General features: G+C 33.9%; 2 protein-coding genes across 4 annotated transcripts in view; one reads left to right on the top strand and one right to left on the bottom strand.

Moving 5' to 3' along the window:
• Positions 1–124: 124 nt before the first annotated feature.
• Positions 125–3,816, bottom strand: Vps45 (vacuolar protein sorting 45). The gene is made up of 8 exons (XM_033467100.2): positions 3,541–3,816; positions 3,280–3,478; positions 2,844–2,993; positions 1,609–1,988; positions 1,250–1,522; positions 1,017–1,181; positions 548–777; positions 125–464 (listed from the first exon to the last, which is right to left on the bottom strand). The coding sequence occupies exons 1-8, from the start codon at positions 3,631–3,633 to the stop codon at positions 266–268; spliced, it is 1,689 nt and encodes a 562-aa protein (XP_033322991.1). The 5' UTR covers positions 3,634–3,816; the 3' UTR covers positions 125–265.
• A 719-nt stretch (positions 3,817–4,535) lies between these two features.
• ZnT63C (solute carrier family 30 member 1) overlaps positions 4,536–20,141 on the top strand; it is a 29,916-nt gene continuing 14,310 nt past the window's right edge. Inside the window, exons 1-2 of one of the 3 annotated variants that reach the window (XM_033467009.2) lie at positions 4,536–4,939; positions 16,727–16,808. In XM_033467009.2, the coding sequence (XP_033322900.1) occupies positions 16,761–16,808 (48 nt within the window). In that variant the 5' untranslated portion in view covers positions 4,536–4,939; positions 16,727–16,760. The remainder of the gene's footprint in view (positions 4,940–16,726; positions 16,809–20,141) is intronic. The other 2 variants (XM_033467010.2, XM_033467011.2) reach the window with 2 other exon arrangements.

Raw genomic sequence — 20,141 nt, 5'->3', positions numbered from 1 at the left:
GATCATTGCACAATTGGGTATTTAAAATACATAGACAGAATTATGCTGACAATCAAAATTAAAATCTAAAACTGTTAGAACATAAAATAAAAAATCAGTCGTATTGGAGTCTTTTAAAGACTGATTTCTACTGTAATTTCGATTTAATATTATAATTATTAATACATTACTTACAAAAGAATAATTTATAGTACATCAATTATTCGTAATCATAGATTTGCACATATTTATATATTAATAAAAAATACATATACACATGTTGCTATTAGTTATTATTATTTTTGTACTTTGATAAAATGCCTGATGTAGCAGATTCTACTTCTTCCAAGAAGCTCTGAGAATTATGCACATTGGTACCACCTAAAACAATTTTCACCCCCGGATTTTGCCTATTCAAATTATATACGGCCAAACTTTCTTCATATGTTGTTCCGCCAACCATAAAAACAATTATGTCTTGCGGTCTGAAAATATAATAATCTAATTAATAATTTTGTAAACAAAATTTGTTGTTTATTACTGTTATACCACAACAGTACACGTTTACCTTTTTGATATTATCGTGCCTCCAAGATACGGAAATGCCTGTGGGCTTAACTTTCCTTTTATTAAGTCCTCAAGTGTTTCATGCAACAATGGAGTATGCTGAGTATATATGTTGTCTATGCCACTTAAGCCTTTGAATAATTTTTTCGTAATCTTAGCCACTGATTCTCGATCAAATAAATTATTCTGCCTTGCATTAATACCACTGTATTCTAAAATGTGGCGTATGAGCTAAAACATTGTTTTGAAGTTAGTATTAAAATTTAAAGTTAATATTAAAATTCTACTTCCTGCTATACAAACATTTTATACACAAAAACTTTGTCTCTCAATAATCCAGCCAGTTACGATATAAATACATAAAATAAATCGAAGAAATTAATAATGATATTGAAGGTATATCTTAATGTAACGATTTTCGAACGAAAGTTTTGTTAAACGCTTGTTGGCCAAATTATTGTTTACCTTACCTTAATATTTTTGTCGGATACTCCTTTACTTTTTATTAAGCTGATTAATCCACTAATGTCATTATTTGTTTGTTTTTCGTAATGTAATGCGTACAACATTACTAATCTCGTCATATCAATTTCTCGAATTTGTCGAGTATTGATAAGATCTTTTATCTTCTGAAGCTGCAGCAAAATTCAAGATTGTAGAATATTGTAATAAAAGAACTAAAGAAAAGAACATTGTTAGATACCTGTGTCGAATGATCACTTTGACAACTGAGTTCTTGTTCCAACTCTGATACTTGTAGTAAATGATGACGTTCCACTATGGATGAAAGTTCACCAATGACTGTCACATGCTTTGAGACCGTACCAGAAAGTTTTTTAAATATAGGATAAGTTTCTAAGAAGGTCTTCATATCATTTATGCTTTCCACTTTTTGATGTTTCTTAACTTTTTTCTGATATTCATCCATCAGTTCTTTTATCGTTTGCCCAATTTCACCAAAATTACAATATAAATTCTGTTAAAAATCATTTACTTGTATTTGACACGCTTTCAAAGTTGTACAATTACATTAATAACGTATATTCCAAGATATCTATTTACATTCGCGTAAAATTCTTCGTGACCAGCACTAAGAACAACCTCCTTCAATTCCTTTGAGATACCCTTCACGTGTGATAAATTAACACGATTGTTGTTAATAGTTAACAATTCATGAACCATTGCTTGATATGTCCATTGATTCAATAATGGTGTAACAGGATCATCCCTTCTATCCAATATAAGTAGAATTGGGCTTGAGTCTTGTCTGAAGAGAAATGAATTTGATTCTTTACTCAAAACTTCTCGTACTTTTTCTGCTAGTCGTTTTGCCATTTCCGAGCTACTTTGATAGCGTATGTAAGGACATTTTTTAATTGATAGTAAAACGGAAATTATGCCTGAGAGAGTTCGATGCAAGTGTTCCGGTTTCCATAGTAAACCTGTAGAATATATGAAATACAGCATATAAAAGAAAGAAATTTGATCGGTATATCTATATCTACTTTAAAGCATAGAAAAGAAATTCCTAAGTAGAACGTTTCCTATAATGGAATTGAAACTAATAGGTAAAAATATGTTCTCAACATACAGAAATATCAAATCCTATAGTAAATAAAGAAATAATAAAAATAGGAATGCAATGCTCGAGTATGGACAAATTGATTGCTTGCTTAAAACAAAATTTTTGCTAGATCTTTATAGCAATCACTCCTGCTTCGCGATATCTTCAAAGAATAAGATTTCAATAAGAACGGGTCCTTCTTTATTCTTTCGAGTCAACAAACCTGGCAGTTCTGCATGACTTTTCAGGCCACCAAAATATTCGTCTCCTACATTCAGTAAAAAGCTAAAAGAATGTTTGATAATTATATGCATAAATAGGGGCAATTTAACCAATTTTAACGACCTTAAACGATTTTTCTTACATAAAAAATTTGTCACTTGGATCCAATTTCAGAAATACGTATGGAAGTATTTTCAATACACCTTACATTGCATTACTTTAATCATTTTAATATTTCCAAAAATTACCTACTCTCTTATGGCTGTTGCGATAGCATAGTCCCTAAAAGAAAATTGGATTCTCAAAGCTGCTATTAATTGTCAAGAAAAGAAATTGTGGAAGGTACTCTTCAGTGAGTTTAAAAATATATCGGAACAAAAATATATAAGGACAGCCATCTTTGTCCTAAATGTTATCCTGGTTATAACATATGCAAGTGACTAGTATTTGTTTCTGATATCAATGGAAGGATTTTAATTTTAAACATTATAATTGGGCAATACAAAATTACCTTGCGAACAGCCGGTGATTCCAAGTGAAAATAAATGTGGACTAATAGCTAAATAATCTGCATAATACTCGTGTACTTCTTTTACCACTTCTTGTTCGTCACTTTCAGCCAGGAGCTTAATGTCAGCTTTTGCAATAATGTTACTGAAATCTATAAAAGTGTTTATAATTAATTATAGCAGAAAATAGAAGCAATAAAAAACACAAGTAAAGTGGAACACAATTAATTTTGAAATAGAAATACATTTCATGAAAAAATATCCTGGAGTTAAATGAAGGTTTTAATTAACTGTTAATTTAAATATTAGACCAACAATTTTAAAGGGCTTTTCGTTATTTTAAAAGATTAATATTGTTTGTGCAATTAGATTCGATACTGCATATTAAAAATTGTTATAACAAATGAGTAAATATAGAAGCACTATATTATTACTTACAAATATTATACATTCCGTACCTAGGGCATCTTAATTCATTACACAATAGTTCAATATTTTCTTTCGTCGGTCTTATAAACACTATACATTTTAAATGCTTTAATCCTTCTTTCCGACCGTTCGCATCAATTCTTTCGAATAAAAAGACTTCTTTCATAAAGATTTCCCATTGACTGTATAACAAACTTACTATACTCGTCTGTAATAAACGTTACAAATTTTTTAAAACGTGACAATTGCTTCAGATATTAACAAATTTACCGTTTGTTTATCCATCAAAAGAACTTTCATGCCAGGACCACTTTCTTCTGTCATTCGTGCAATGTAAAATTTTAAAGCCAGGAGCAAATTCATTTTAATTATATTCTCCAAATAACAGTTGCACCCAATTTTATTGTTATTTGTATATCTTGGTTCATATGCTATTTTTTAAATGTAAAACGTTATTGCACTCGTTAAGACCCACTGATTATTAGATTATCCGACTTATCTCCTATCACTGTTGTCAAAAGAAATTTGAGTTCGTTCGTACATAGAGTATGCGAAGTAAAAAGATGGGGAACCTAGAGAATAATTCTAGGAGTCCAATTGGCTACACACAGTAATACGGTACATAATATATAGTAATATATATATAATATATATATATATAAGTAGCATTGAATCGTCAGCCAATTAAAACAAAGCAATTTCTACTCCTATTTTTGCTAATGAAATGCGCCGCGGCTGAAGAGTATTGCAAAATTTGAGAATCTAAGAAAGAGAAAATTTCCTTTTAGGTTCTATATATTAATTCACTAGTATCGTTTTTTGTAAATCACCTTATTTGGATAAATGATTTAAAAGTATGTATTTTCCAACTTTCTTTCGAACTTCAATAACGTCTGCTTATTTCAGAAAATCTTCAAACGATTGTGTTTAATAACCAGACTGCAGATTTTATGAATTTATGGAAAAGTTGAATAATAGTTGCTACTTAAAATAATAAAAATATTAAAAGAATTAGAAAATGTCAATGTATTACTCTTAATCAATTAAAATGATTACGGAAAGAAAGAACTTGCTATTTAGTTCCTGTTTCTTGCAATTAGTATAGACAATTTGTATTTTGCATAAAAATCCCCAGTCTGAATTGATAGTTATTTTGTATTAATAACAGTTTCGTGGAACTAGCGAGAATATCTTTGCAGATTTGAAAATGTGCGCGCAAAAGCTGTGTAACAGTTTTGCCTTTCTATGTTCAGTGCGTGTAGACTTAGGTTAGACAGGGAGTGAGAACTCATTTTGTCGTTGCTAGTCAATTTCAGAACATGTAATGTATCGTTAGAGTGACTGTTGGTAGTTTAAAAAAATGTGATGGTGTTTGATCGTCTACCTTTGTTATTGCTTTACCAATGCTATCTTTAACGAAATGCTATGTAACATTTCCATCGATTGTATAGGTTCAGTGTATTTTATTTTTACCACGTGGTTTTTCGGTAGTGAATTAAAACGTTTATGTTTTGAAGTGTTCAAAAAGATCTAATGTCATTCTATATTATTGACGCTACTTGCGGATACACATCAGTACTGTGTAACATGTTTATAAACAGTTTACATTTGTGCCATTTAATGCAATTTTGATATATTATTCGAAGAACTATAATCTTTTACTGCAAACGTAAGTAATGTGTTTTGTCTTGTTTACGATACTTTAACAAATTTCAGAAAAAAAATGAATAACCTGTACACGATTTATAAGCCAGACATAAATTTCTTTGCGATTATACCATTTTCTGTGTATCGAAGTTTAAAAATGACGGCACTAAGTTTTTTTAAATAATTTACCAGAACAAAGCTATCGAGATATTAAAATTCCGAGGTTTTTTCGTATTCAAAATAGTTTTCTTGGTGTAAATGCATTTCTTTAGAGTTCGTATTTGTATATTCGTATGTCTGAATATAAAAATTTTGATTTTATATATGCAGTTACTCACAAAATTGAATATACATATGACAACGTGAAAAATTTTATTTGTTCAAAAATAACAAACAAATCAAGAAAAAAAAGATCACACGTGTAATATTAAATGGTGTATACTTCTAGCATATAATGAATAATTTGATGAGAACATTAATAATAAATTCGCATCATACACTTAAGATGCATTAAAAAATGTATACATTGTGATATCATAAAATTGAAGGTACAGATCACTTTATGACGCCTTAAAATTCTTTTACTAATGTCTACTTCATTGTTTTCATTGCTAGGTTACATTTGATCGCCATTTTATATTGTTTGTTAACAATGATGCACAATGATTTTGAATAAGACAGAAGGCAACATTATATGTATAAAGAAATTCGTTAAGCAAAATATTGTAAGAGCTATGAATCCCAATGAAAGCAGATAGACACTATACTATGATGAATTAAAATTGTTCAGAGATTGTAGCGACTAAAACCATATATACACATACTAGAATATTTAATAAGGATTATGATGTTAAGATAGTACAAAAGAAAGTATATACATTTACATCTAAGAATATCATAGCTTTCATAGGAAGAATCAATCATAGCTTTCACTATTAAGAAATTCATGGCATCTATATTTAGGTGCATAAGATATTATAAATGTAATGGATTATTTGGTGGAAATACAACGCTATATTGCAAAACTCGGTTAATAATAAAACTGTTCGTTCTATTTTTATCGAATAAGTAAAATGCTGTCAGTAAATATATGCTCGATCTTGTGAGTAACTATATACATATATAAATGTCAATCATACATCAGAGTTACATATTATTTCTGTAGCCTTTTGAAATGAAACCATTTCTTACTTTAGCATCTTTTTAAATTGCTATTTACAAAGATTTGATAATGTGTTCGAAGTATACCTTTAGACAGTGTATATTTCGCATTGAACATTTTAATAAATATTGAGGAGAAATGTTACATCTAGTTCATATATTTTATAAATTCAATGCACTTTATATGAACATAAGATATGATGATCACTGATTTCAGAAGAATTATCTTTATATCTCTGAACCAGTGTGTGTATTAATAAAAGAATTTGCTATAAAATTGTTTATAACAATGAATATTAATATTAAATTTATTTTACATTAGCCTATTGTGCTCTATACACAAAGGTTCAAAAGAAGTGATACGTCATAAGCGAATAGTTTTTGGGGGATAAGTTCATAAAATTTTAACAAGAGTTTGATTATAGCACAAGTATAGATTAGGAGCAATTACTGCTCTGGCTTTATCTGTATAGCTGAGGGTAGATACATGTAATGGTATCCCTACAAGCATTATACATACAAAGAGATGATAAACTGTGTGAGATACTTACATTGGTCAGAGATAGACTCAACTTGAATAATCTTTCTCCCTTAGATGTACAAATCCTAAATTTGTTAGGGGCCATGTAAACCTACCAGATACAAGGAAAGGGAAATTCTCTAAAAATAATAACAACATTTATATTTATAATACTGGTAATATTTCTTATGGGTTTGATTTGTGTTCAAATGCCAAAAGTATTTGCGAAGACTGATAAACAGTATTTTGTAGTCTTAACTTTCCATTACTGGATCTTGTTTTACGTTTCAATAATATCCATAAATCTGCAATTATTCGAAAATCAATTTCAATTCTTATTTAGTATAATTCTTATTTACCATACAGTTGGTATCACGATGAAAAAAATGACAATTTAAACGTTACTTATTAATTTCTAATCCGTCTTAAATATTTCCTGAAGTAGTAAGACTGGAATAAAATATTGTCCTTATTCAATTACAGTACAGGCTATAACTGAACTCGCGAGGCACTTTTTAAAATTTGGAATACGTTCAGTAAATTTTTGTAGATCTTATTCTTCAAGAAAATACATATAAAAATCGGCCGTTCGAAACTTCTAAGTTGGAATACTCTTTAAGGTTTTAAACAATTCTAATATATTATTTATTTAGTTAAGTGCGCGTAGTTCCTCGAGAAGTGTGTATTTTGGTTTTCAACTGCAAAATGGACCTTTTTTTTTGTTTCGCACGTTGCAATTTAAAAAATATGTCTGCAAAATAATTTTTCACATTACAAAACTTCGAAATCGCAGGAATGGCTGTTTTCGATCGATCGGCATTTTGCAAAGTATTTATTAAAATTTACGATCGTAGAAAAAAATAATAGTGTCTCTCGTAAGAATTAAAGGCAACGTTTGGTCCATTTTTTGCTGACACTAGGAATGCTGTCAGCCTTGAGGCGAGTCAGCAAGGATGTTCAAACGACGTTACAAGCTGTTTATGTCTTTGAAATGCTGCAAATATTTTGAAAGATGATACGAAAACGTAATGAAAAACGCCGACGGTGTAGCTTCTTTTGTTGTCCAGAAATAAAGTCTTCAAATAAGATTGCGAGCTCGGTTGGCTAAACCAAAATACTTCTTCAATATTGGAAAATATGAAGTATAAATTTATGAAGTATAAATGAGCGATTTTTCAAATGTAATCGATAACACCGTACAAGTTCAAAACTCGTTCACCTACAACCTTTAGCTCGTTACACATGGAAATAACGAACAACGAAATAATTGTAATTTATGTGCTTATTCACCAATTCAAATCTTTCTCTCCGAATTTATGAAGTATCATTGTTCATTGTGTACGCGGAATTCTTATAGTTAGCATACAGTCTCGCTCTGTTCTTTATATCGCACAATTTCGGAGAATCTTATTATACCGGGTGTAATTTTCTCTTTTCTCAACGAGAGCTTTTGCCACCGTCTTACCAAGAAGTCGATGTCTCGTTCGAAAAATTCGGCGAATTTTAAATTAAGAAACCCATTGATGATTGTAGCGATTGTTGCCTCGTCATCGTTGAGTAACTTCCGCGTAAAAGATTGCTTATGCTCGTACGCAATTAAAATTAGTTACTCGTGCGAAATACAAAGGATGCGGTTAAAACTTTTTAAAATAAACTCCGTGTGTCGCGAAAACCACGTCCGCGAAAAACTTTAAATATATCACGGGAAGTTTCACCACATCCCTCGTATTATCTTAACATACTTCTTTCAAAGTTCATATCAAACTTTCCAATGCAAAATATCTCGAATTTACCAATCGCAATGAAGTTTATCCAAAGTACGCGAAGACTTTCCAGATGCCTTGATAAATAACAGAAACGATAAACGGCAACTTGATACCGCAGTTAATTCGAAGCTATTGTTGTTGTTACCGCATATACAAAATTTAAATTATTCGATAAATTGTTTTAATAAAAATTATTATAATTTTATGTATATACTTTCGACGAAATTTATTTTCGTAGTATCGCAATGAAATCTTAAATTTTGTTGGCTACACTCGATCTAAGTGTACAAACATTGATTTTTAAATGTGTGCGCAAACAGTTTCAGCAACACTTACGAAGTACCGTAATTGTCTCCCTAACTGACGCTCAGATCGTCCACTAAAATGGATTATTTGGGAAGAGGAGATACGATTATTCGAGCCTTGTGGCTCGTTTTTATGGTTATCGATTGTTAACAACTATAAAAACGAGTAGCTCCTCTTCCCAAATTGTCCATTTTTCTGCACAATGGAAGCGTCAATTAGAGAGACATTACTGCAAGTGCTCGTACACCATCGCATCGAGTGTCAGCCACGTGGCTGGACGTAGAGTGATATTGGGTCCTAATCTGTGCATACACGAATCATCGATATAACTGTATCGATTTGTATCTTGGACACTCTATTTGTTTCTGCCGAATGGTTCCTCTCGAGTACAGTAATGTCTCTCTAATTGGCGCCCAGATTGACTACAAAAATGGACAATTTGGGAGGGGGAGATACGATTATCCGAGCCTTGCGGTTTATTTTTATAGTTATAAATTGTCCACAATTATACGAGCCGCAAGGCTCGAACAATCGTATCTCCTCTTCTCAAATAATCCGTTTTAGTGGACAATCTGAGCATCGGTAAGGGAGACATTACTGTAGTTCTTTGGAATTGCTGCTTTTCAAGAGGACAAATATTTAGAGATACCAGATTTGTCATTGTCAAATGTAAGGATTTAGCTTAGTTTCGATACCGACCTCTACCCTTCGCACATCCCCATGGCCTTATCGATGCAGACCCACGACGAAGCCCACTTTTCCTTGTCTCCTCGTTTCTATCTCATTCCCAGATCCGCCGAATATGTACAACTGCGAGAAAACCGAGTACAGTAATGTCTCTCTAATTGACGCCAAGATGGTCCACAAAAATGGACAATTTAGGAAGAGGAGATACGATTAATTTGAGTCTTACTCCTCGTTTTTATAATTACCGATTCTCAAGAACTATAAAAACGAGGCGTAAGACTCGAATAATCGTATCTCCTCTTCCCAAATTGTCCATTTTTGTGGACCATCTGGGCGTCAGTTAGGGAGGCATTACTGTACATCGACGCTAAAGAGTCTTAATAATCGCCTTCGGCGTTGTAAACGTTCAGATAAATCGTTACAACGACGACTGACCGACTGTGAAATCTGTGCTGCAAGCAGGGACACAGCCTATTTCTCTAATTAGCTTCCGCCACATTACTCATAGTATCAAACAGTCGAAGTTCAACCGTTACGCGCTTATTCACCTATTCTTATCTATACTTATCATCTCGGAACCCGAGTGAATGAGTAAGCGAGTGTATTATTGGGGTTCAATTAGTCTCGCGTTAGCCTTTCGCGATCTATGCAATTTATTAAATGTTATATTTTCTCAGAAGCGACTCTCTTGACAATTTAATTTCCCTTATCTCACCGACGTACTCGAACAACGATGTTAATGTAAAACGTGTTCGTATCGAAGTCATTCGGTCGATTATCTCGCGAGATGTCGAAGATACGGACGACTTCTTTTTTTTAGCAGAAGTCAAGTATTTTCAGAGGTTACATTTGTTTCCGAGGACGAACCGTTTTTTTATGTTATTAATTTTAGGATTTTGGAGATACGAAGCTCGAATTCGAGTTTATTATTTTCTAACGGAAATGGAAAGTACGAAAGTATTTTTTAAACTTATTTGGTAGTGTATCTCGAACGAAGGTAAACGTTTACTTCAGCGGCTTCGACCTAAATCTGTTTATTTTTTTCTATATGGTGGTGTGTGTGGTGCTATATGGTGGGTGTAACATCAATTCCCAACCAATATCCATCAAAGACGTGTGTGGCCTAGCATTGTCCTGCTGGAAAATGTGACACCTTTACGATTGACCAATTCTGCTCGCTTTTCCTTGACCGCTGCATTCAATTTGTCCAGTTGCTAACATTCACGGATAATAAAAAATGTAAATAATAATAAATAATATATATAATATAATATTATAATATAATATATATATATATATAATAATAAATATAATAAATAATAATAATAATAATTTTATAATATAACATTTACGGATATCATAAAAATGGGAGTGAGAGACATCTATAACTGAAATCGGCAGTTACTTAGTTGCCAACCCAATATAACCCTTTTTGTCGAAAGAGTAACGTCATCCTTCCCCGATCTGTACTTATTCTTAAGGAAAAGAAACAAATAAACAGATTCATGGTAGAGGCACTAAAGCGAATTTTTACCCGACAGAAATCCTTAAAGATTCAGACGAGAAACTTCCCAGAATAGGAGGTTGTATGTAGGTGATTCATAGTTCTGGCAACTCTTACGGATGGGTTTTTCCTTCTTTTCTCCGAGTTCGTATGCTCAGCATCTCGAGAAACCAATAAATATCAGGCATACGTTACGTTATTAGCAGACTGCGAATCTTTATGCAAAATAAACATTTTATGGTGCGATCGTGTAGCGATAGTTCGATGAAAATATATATTTCTCCTTGTAATCCTTTGCCGTATTTTAACGAGTACGACTCGTGCTGGATATTCGTAATGATAAGCGGTTTAGTAGGAACGTTGTTTCGTTCTTTTAACTCTTTGCACTCTGAGGCACCACTAAAATTTGTTACATCACGTTTTCAGATAATTTTTATATGAACAAAGTTTAGATTCAAAAGATTGTTAAGAGAGTAATTGTTGCGTGACTCCCAAGAGTCAATTTCATACGCATAAAATGCATTTTGCCGTATAAAATAAAAACACTATAAGTTAGAAAAATAATCTTATATTTACAGTTAAAATAGCTTCGAGTGCAAAGGGTTAATCCGGATTATAAGATTCTATTCGCTCATGATCGATATTTAAACGCCGAAGTAAATGTAGACACGCGGAAAATAAAAGTTTCCTTTTCTTCGAAGAAGTTATCGCGATCGAAGATGTTTTAATCGTTGAAATTGCGGAGAAAATGGTACGGCAAGGGGTTGATCGTCTTAAAAAGTGCGCACAGAATTGCATTTCATCGGTACATTTTCCTTAGAAGCGGATAAAATCCGCGATCCGGTTATCGGATCGACACCGAAACGCGTTTTGAAATAATTCGATCGGAAATTCCGTTCTTCAACAAACGAAACTTGACCGTTTTATCGCTTCGACGAACAATGGAAAACGGAGTCCGGCTTCGGCAGCAAGTACAAGTTCGCATCGTTTAACATCCATTTAAAAGAATCCTTTGTATCGTCGATAGTTTACGAGACGTCGTCAATATTGCCAAAGCGAAGGCCGCGGCTACGAACGATCGTAGAAATTGAATTTCATTCCGACGGAGTGACTCGGACGAGATCCTTTAGGATATGACATCGGCAGACGACCGCAGATCTTTACGCGGAATAAATTGTTTCTTCTAATAACTTTCGACGAGTTCTTCCGTCTTCGCAATTTTATACATTATATGTTTAATGTTTATACATTATATATATAATATATATATATATATAATAATAATAATAATAATAATATTATATATATATATTATTAGTAGCCGATATATGAGTCGTTTATTTTGAAAGTGGCATAAGTCACTTTGTTTTTAAGTCGATATATTTAAGGGTTTGTGTTTCAACACGTTTAAAAATATGGATGCAAACTTTCGAGAAGATTTACTTGTATTTGTTATCTCAGGATACTGATATTTTCCTCGGTATAAATAATTTCGTATAAACATTAAAAAATCACCACTTTTCATTACGGTAAAGTGACTTATGCGCCACTTTCAAAATAAACGGCTCATATATTGGCTACTCGTCGTTCCTATAAACGCATAAAATCCGCAGTCTAAACATCGGCTATCGTTGGAACTTGCAATTAATGGTTCACAGCCGTGTACGAAAAATCTGCTGGAACAATCTCAAGTCGAATAACAAAACGCGATAAGCGTTACTAAATAGGACAGTCGACGATGTTCGTCGATCAGTAGCATAAGCTTCGCCGATGATACACTTTTGTTTTCTATTCAACCTACTCGATTATCGAAACCCTTGATATCACTGATAATAGAGCGATACTCGCCGACGTTTTTTGATCACGTTGGAGATCGAAGAACGAGCAATAATGGGAAGATAAAATAAGTCTGTTTAGATTCTGCAGAATACCGTAAACTGTTTCGAGAAAATGTTAATCTATTTTTATGGGAGCTATCTCGATATATCTATATATCTATATCTATATCTTCTGGGGATGATTTTACAATTTCCGCAAGTGTACGATTTACGGTTAAAAATTTCTTAGTAAATTGTACGGTTAACTGTTTCGATGCGACCAGTTGCCTCCGGTAACATTGTCTAATAATTTCGTTTCGGATTGTCGCGTAGAAAATTAGATTTCTTACAGTAATGTCTCCCTTACTGACGCTCAGACTGTCCACTAAAATGGATAATTTGGGAAGAGGAGATACGATTATTCGAGCCTTCCGAATAATAGTTACAGATTGTCAACGGCTATAAAAACGAGCCGGAAGGCTCGAATAATCGTATTTCCTCTTCGCAAATTGTCAATTTTTGTGCGCGATCTGGGCGTCAATTAGAGAGACATTACTGTACCCGGTTTTCTCGCAGTTGTACATATTCGGCGGATCTAGGAATGAGATAGAAACGAGGAGACAAGGAAAAGTGGGCTTCGTCGTGGGTCTGCATCGATAAGGCCATGGAGATGTGCGAAGGGTAGAGGTCGGTATCGAAACTAAGCTAAATCCTTACATTTGACAATGACAAATCTGGTATCTCTAAATATTTGTCCTCTTAAAAAGCAGCAATTCCAAAGAACTACAGTAATGTCTCCCTTACCGACGCTCAGATTGTCCACTAAAATGGATTATTTGGGAAGAGGAGATACGATTGTTCGAGCCTTGCGGCTCGATTTATAATTGTGGACAATTTATAACTATAAAAATAAACCGCAAGGCTCGAATAATCGTATCTCCTCTTCCCAAATTGTCCATTTTTATGGTCAATCTGTGCGTCAATTAGAGAGACATTACTATACATACATAGAAATAAAATTTGTCTTGCCCTCCTTTGCAGTTCGGACAAAAAATCTCGCGTATCTGCTATAATTTCCAAGGAAATGGCTTCTCACACATTTCACGCGGATCACCTCTGATAAAGTTAACCACTATTTCTTGGCATTTGTAGATATTCTTGCAAACATATTCTGCACAAAAGTTGGTCTTCCGTTCGATACATGCAGTAGCCCACGAAAATATCGGAATAATTTTTGAAAGGGTGTAACTTGTTTAAAATTGAATCGATTGACTTGAATTTTTTTGTTTGGCATGTTAGAAGATTCGGTTAACTACGTAATAACTGGAAAACATTTTTGCATAAACTGTAATAGCTTGGAATGGCAAAAAAAAAAACTGTATAATATAACTGAAATTTAGACAATGTACTTTGTAGATCTCGGCGACGCATCGAAAATTTTATTGAAATCGGTCGACGCGGAAACAAAGCTACATTGAAAGATGTAAGAACCTACAGATTTTTTTTCTGTTTAATTATCGGTGTCGAAAGTTGTGAGAAGCTATTATTTTCATGATTTTTAATTGTTCCGATGAAATTTTCCGCATGTCTCGCAATGTAATTTTCAAGAAGTACTCTATGAAAGTGCACGAAGATCCGCAGTCTGCCCCATTTATGCTTACGACTGAGAAATTGTCTGTGCAAGGTTGCCTCGTACGATAATTGTTAGTTAGCGCTAAAACATCTGCGAGATCGTCTTACGCTGGAATTAGGAAGACTCCTATTTGCCCTAAACTTCGCAGTTGACAGCATTGTAATTTTAGGATATCCAGTAAATTTCTGTATGCAGTAAATTCTCCCTAATTGACCCACAGCTTGTACACAAATATGAGTAATTTGGAAAGAGGAGATACGATTACTCGAGCCTTGCGGGTCGTTTTTATAGAAACTATAGTGTCAGAAACTATAGAAACGAGTCGCAAGGCTCGAATAATTGTACCTTGTCTTCCCAAGTTGTCCATTTTTGTTTCTAAGCTGAGGATTCCAAGCGGAGGATTCCAAGTTCAGAATTTCAAGCTGTGGATTCCAAGCGGAGGATTTCATGCTCAGAATTCCAAGTTCAGGATTCCAAGCTCAGAATTCCAAGCTCAGAATTCTAAGCTCAGAATTCCAAGCTCAAGATTCCAAGCTCAGGATTTCAAGTGCAGAATTCCAAGCTCAGGATTTCAAACTCAGAATTCCAAGCTCAGGATTCCAAGCCCAGAATTCCAAGCTCAGGATTTCAAGTGCAGAATTCCAAGCTCAGGATTCCAAGCCCAAAATTTCAAGCTCAGAATTCCAAGCTCAGGATTTCAAGCTGAGGATTCCAAGCTCAGAATTCCAAGCTCAGGATTTCAAGCTGAGGATTCCAAGCTCAGAATTCCAAGCTGAGGATTCCAAGCACGTCAATTAGAGGGAATCTACTGTATTACGAATTTCTATGAAGCGATAACAATTTTTCGGCTACCGTTTTTATACACATAACACGGTTTCTTATACATCGTACTATACATATAATAAAATTAAAATACGTAAAAAGGAACAGCTAAGTACATACACAGTAACGAAGACGTTAGAACACAACATTCTACACAGTTGCTAAAACTTTAAACAAGAGCTCCGTAAACGTAACGTCGAACGGTGTATGTATAATTGTTTCGTTCAACGTTCTACCATGTTACATTTTTTCGAAAGCGTTACACGCTGCTTCGCGAATAAATACGTTCGAGTTTTTGGTAGACGGTCCGAGAAAATTCTCCGAATGCAAATGGTTAATCAACGGAATCATTTTAATCGATATCTTCCTTCTTCCCTCGCGATGCTTCCTTCGCAACGTAACAGGCCCGAAGGTCGTTCCATGGTATGTACATCGTTGCATTCACCTTGATGCACCCTTTCGCAAGATATAAAAAACAGATGTATAGTATTCCGTTTAAAAAATTGAAGGACACTTTCGTTTCTCTAAAAATAATACACAGGTAACACAAAACTTTATGCGTTATTATGTCGTTTAAAAAGAACAATGCTGCTTCTGCTCTTTCGTTTCTTTTATACGCATATCTTTTACGAGAGAAACGCTAGATAGGGAGTACATAGTGTACGAGCATCCAGTACGTATTTACATATACAGCGTGTTCTTCTTGAAGCGGAACGTTCGAGTATAGTAGAATTATCTATAGTATATTATAGTAGAATTATCTATAGTAGAATTCGATTATCCGAAGTTCACAATAGGGAGACAAATGATCGTTCCGATATACGATTTTGTCGAATAACATTGCCCAATAAATTTTAACTTTCCGTTCTCGTTTGTAACATCGAATGGGCGATCCTTGTATTTATCATCGAAAAGACGAATCCGAAAGCAGAATTGCTCTATCAATTCTTAAACCTCACATTCGCTCGTGGATCCCGACGATGAAAAAAACGTCGGCTCGTCCACGACTAACAAAACTCTGACGTTCTTTCAACGAAACGGATCCTCGGCCACGTTCAAAATAAACGGCTCATATTTGAAAACGAAACGAACTAAATAAATAAGTAACAGTTATACGATACTTGTATAACACACACACTCTGAAATGAAAATTCATCGTCACAGAACGACCGCTACTATTGTACGATAACTTATTAGCTTAGCTACTTAGCTCTCTGTCGACGCGTAACTTCGTTATTACCACTACAGTAATGTCTCCCTAACTGACGCTGAGATTGTCCACAAAAATGGATAATTTGGGAAGAGGAGATATTATTATATATGATTATTATATACGATATTATATATATATATATATATATATAATATTAATATTATATAATAATATTAATTATTATTATTAATATTATATATTATTATATTATATTATTCGAGCCTTGTAGCTCGTTCTTTATAGTTGTCGACAATTCGTAACTATAAAAACGAGCCGCAAGGCTCGAGTAATCGTATCTCCGCTTCCTAAATTGTCCATTTTCGTGGACAATCCGAGCGTCAATTGGAGAGACATTACTGTATCTCTTAACTTTTCCGCAGATGTACTGGCGAAACTTGTATCTTGCTCTAATGTATGCCGATTTCCATGAAAATATCATTTCTTACGTCGCTCCGCATGACGGTGAGCTGTCTTCGATCGTTTTTTATCCGTATTTAGAAATGTAGCTGAATGGTTGTCTCGTGCAATAACGCGAATGATTGTTTCGCATGCTTATGGTCGATTGTCTGTTTAATTGTCGAACAATGCACTGCTCGAATATGTGTACGATAACGAATGTTTTCGCTTAGGGAAAAACTTGGATCGGTTCGATGGATCCAAGAGAGCAAATTCACCGAGTCGGGCGCTGGCTGCCGTGTTAACTCTTTCAGCGCCGATCGAAAGAGTCGCGCGTAGCTCGACGGAAGATGGCAAACTTGGTTGATGTGGTCCGATAAAAATTTCAGAAAGAAATTACACACGAAGATCATCGAATCGAATTAAAATTCATTCCAATAAGAAGTAATTTGTTATTCGAATAAGGATTTATTTGTACGGGAATTAATTCGGAAAATAATCGATTCGAATACAAATTATAAAATGTAATAATGTTTTTCCACAGTTTATAGTTCAATTTCGTCCGTGTCAATTTTTACAATCAACTTTTTGTTTCAACTTCCGCAAAGTTTATTACTTTTGGGTAGATCGATCATTGATGCAAAACTACCCTTGTTACGAATAACGAATAATTGTTACTCGATTAAAAAAGCTCGACTAGAAAGAATCCATTCGAATAATTATTTTCGATAACTACATATGCATTTGGAACAATTCGAATAATGCTCAATTCTGCCGAGTATGTCAAGGATCGTTTGTAATTTTATTTATCAATTTTTTCAATGTACTTTTGCCGGACATGGTCACTTTTCTGTAGACCTCGATAAACATGTGAAAATTATAATGAATATATTATAATATATATTATATAATTATTATTATATAATTATAATAATAATTATTATTATTATATAATTATAATATAACAATATTTACGCTCTGGGTCCAAATTGATCCGAGCCACGCCTTTCGAGTATTAATCGGTCTGAAACTTCTTCGTCAATGAACCTAAAATTGTTCTCTAGATCGTCCAGCGATCCTCGCCGATTTTTCGTGTGGAATTGCGAAAGAAACTCTGTTCAGAATGTAATTACACAGTTAGTTAGTTTTATCGGCGCATGTTGCTCGCAACGGTTCGGCTGCTTTTTATTGCTGTACAACTTGCGCTTGTTCTTGCTATCGCTTCTTGTTTATCACAGTTGGGAATATTTTTGTTTAAAGAGTAAATAAAAGCAACGGCTTGCTTGTAAATAGCTCAATGCTTGAACAAACAGAACATTCGCCGATGGACGTTGTGGTTATACGCGACGCTTGATTTCGACAGCTTGCCAAAGGCGGAAAGAGGAATTTAATCGGAACACAGTTATGATTTATGATATCGGTTTCGGTTCTTCAAGCGATCATGGAGTACCGAGACAGTCTCGTAATTGTTATAAAAATATAGTACAAATACGAGTAGCTAAAATATAAAATTGAAGAACCATAGGAATTTAATGGTATCGTTACACCGTTATCGATGCATCAAAATTATTAAAAGAATTAATTTATATATTATAATAAATATATTATATATTAATATTAATTAATTTATTTATCAAAATTACCGTTAATTAGGAATATAAAATAATTATTATATATTATATATAATATTATATATAATTATATATTATATTATAATATATATTATTATTATATATATAGATATAAATTAATTAAATTAGGAACATAAATAAACAATTAAAAAACTAGATATTTTTCGTATTCTACTTTTTAATTTTTAACGAACGCTGGAAGGGTTACTTATACGGTCGAGTATAAAAAATGTTTTGGAACTACGGCAAAAATTTGAAAGAAATCAACGCGATCTAACAAGAATCGTCTAAAAATCTGTGAAGAAAATTCGAAATATTTATTCAACAGAAGATCCCGCGTTTCTCGTTTACCGATCGCCTTTTGCAATTGTAGTCGCAAAATAAGCTTCCGTTAAATTAGATCTCGGGCATGTGCTGTGTTACGCGCTGTTGTATCGCATCGGACACAATTACTCTGCGAATGCGAACTTTTATCTACATGTTCATTAGCACATACATCTCCTTTTGCACACGGTAGAGTTGGTTACGGCGTTGCATGAGATTGATACGGAGCGAAAATAGATTTTGTTCGAGCTATTCGGTCGTTTTAAAAAAAAACTTCAAATATTCCACGAATTTCTAGCATTTACTTAACGAATTCTATCGTACGTCGTTTCAGAGATACACGTGGAACGTCGAATCAAATCGAATTCCTGAAACACCAATTCTTTTGCCTTCGCGAAAATCCATTCCCAACGATCGCGAGGCAAAGATAAATCATCGAAGTTCAACATTTCGCAACCGAATGTTAAATCAATATCGACACTCGCGAACGATAACTCAACTTCTTGGCAGACTCCTTTGTATTCCTGTCACTTCTTTCTAACACGAAATGATGTATATCGTCTGCTATCGTAGGATTAACCATTGTTTACTTTCGAACACGAAGTAACATAACAAAACATTTTTATGGAACGAACGGTCACACTATTATCGATATTTTATTCGATCATCGATTATTGATATTTTATCGATATCTTATTGCTACTCGACGATACACGGTAAATTCTCCCCAATTTTCCTTCAGCTTGTAAACAAAAATGGACAATTTGGGAAGAGGAGATACGATTATCCGGGCCTCGCGGCTCGTTTTTATACAGGGTGTCTCAAAAATACCTCGTAATCTGAAAATGGGGGTTTCCGAGGTCATTTGCAGTAACTTTTCCTTAGCGAAAATGCAATCCGCGGCTTTGTTTACGAATTATTATCGAAAACCGACGAGAGGCGTGATCAGCTGGCGCGAGACGGCCCAGCCAATCGGCGCACGAAGCCCAGTTCCGCTCATTGGCTCGGCTGTTTCGCGCCTACCGATCTCGCCTCTCATTGGTCATTGTTTTTTCGTCGATAACTCGCGAACGATGCCGCGGATTGCATTTTCGCTAAGGAAAAAGTTGCTTCAAATGACCTGAGAAACCCCCATTTTCAGATTGCGAGGCATTTTTGGTACACCCTGCAGTTACCGATTGTCAAAAACTATATGAACGAGGCGCAAGGTTCGAATAATCGTATCTCCTCTTTCTGAATTGTTCATTTTTGATTGCAATCTGAAGGAAAATTGGGGAGAATTTACCGTATCAAGGAATTCTCGATCGTTGATCTTCGATTTTAACACTTCCACGACCGCGCCAGAAACCTAAAAAATTTCATAAAATTAAAGTATTTGACTCAATTAAGCAAAAATTACGAAGCAAACATATATTGCATCAATTACTTCTTCAACATTCGTACA

Source organism: Megalopta genalis, chromosome 7, assembly GCF_051020955.1.
Source record: "Megalopta genalis isolate 19385.01 chromosome 7, iyMegGena1_principal, whole genome shotgun sequence".
Taxonomy (NCBI): Eukaryota; Metazoa; Arthropoda; class Insecta; order Hymenoptera; family Halictidae; genus Megalopta; species Megalopta genalis.
Note: the sequence above shows the minus strand (reverse complement) of the source record. Positions and strands in the feature narration are given on the sequence as shown.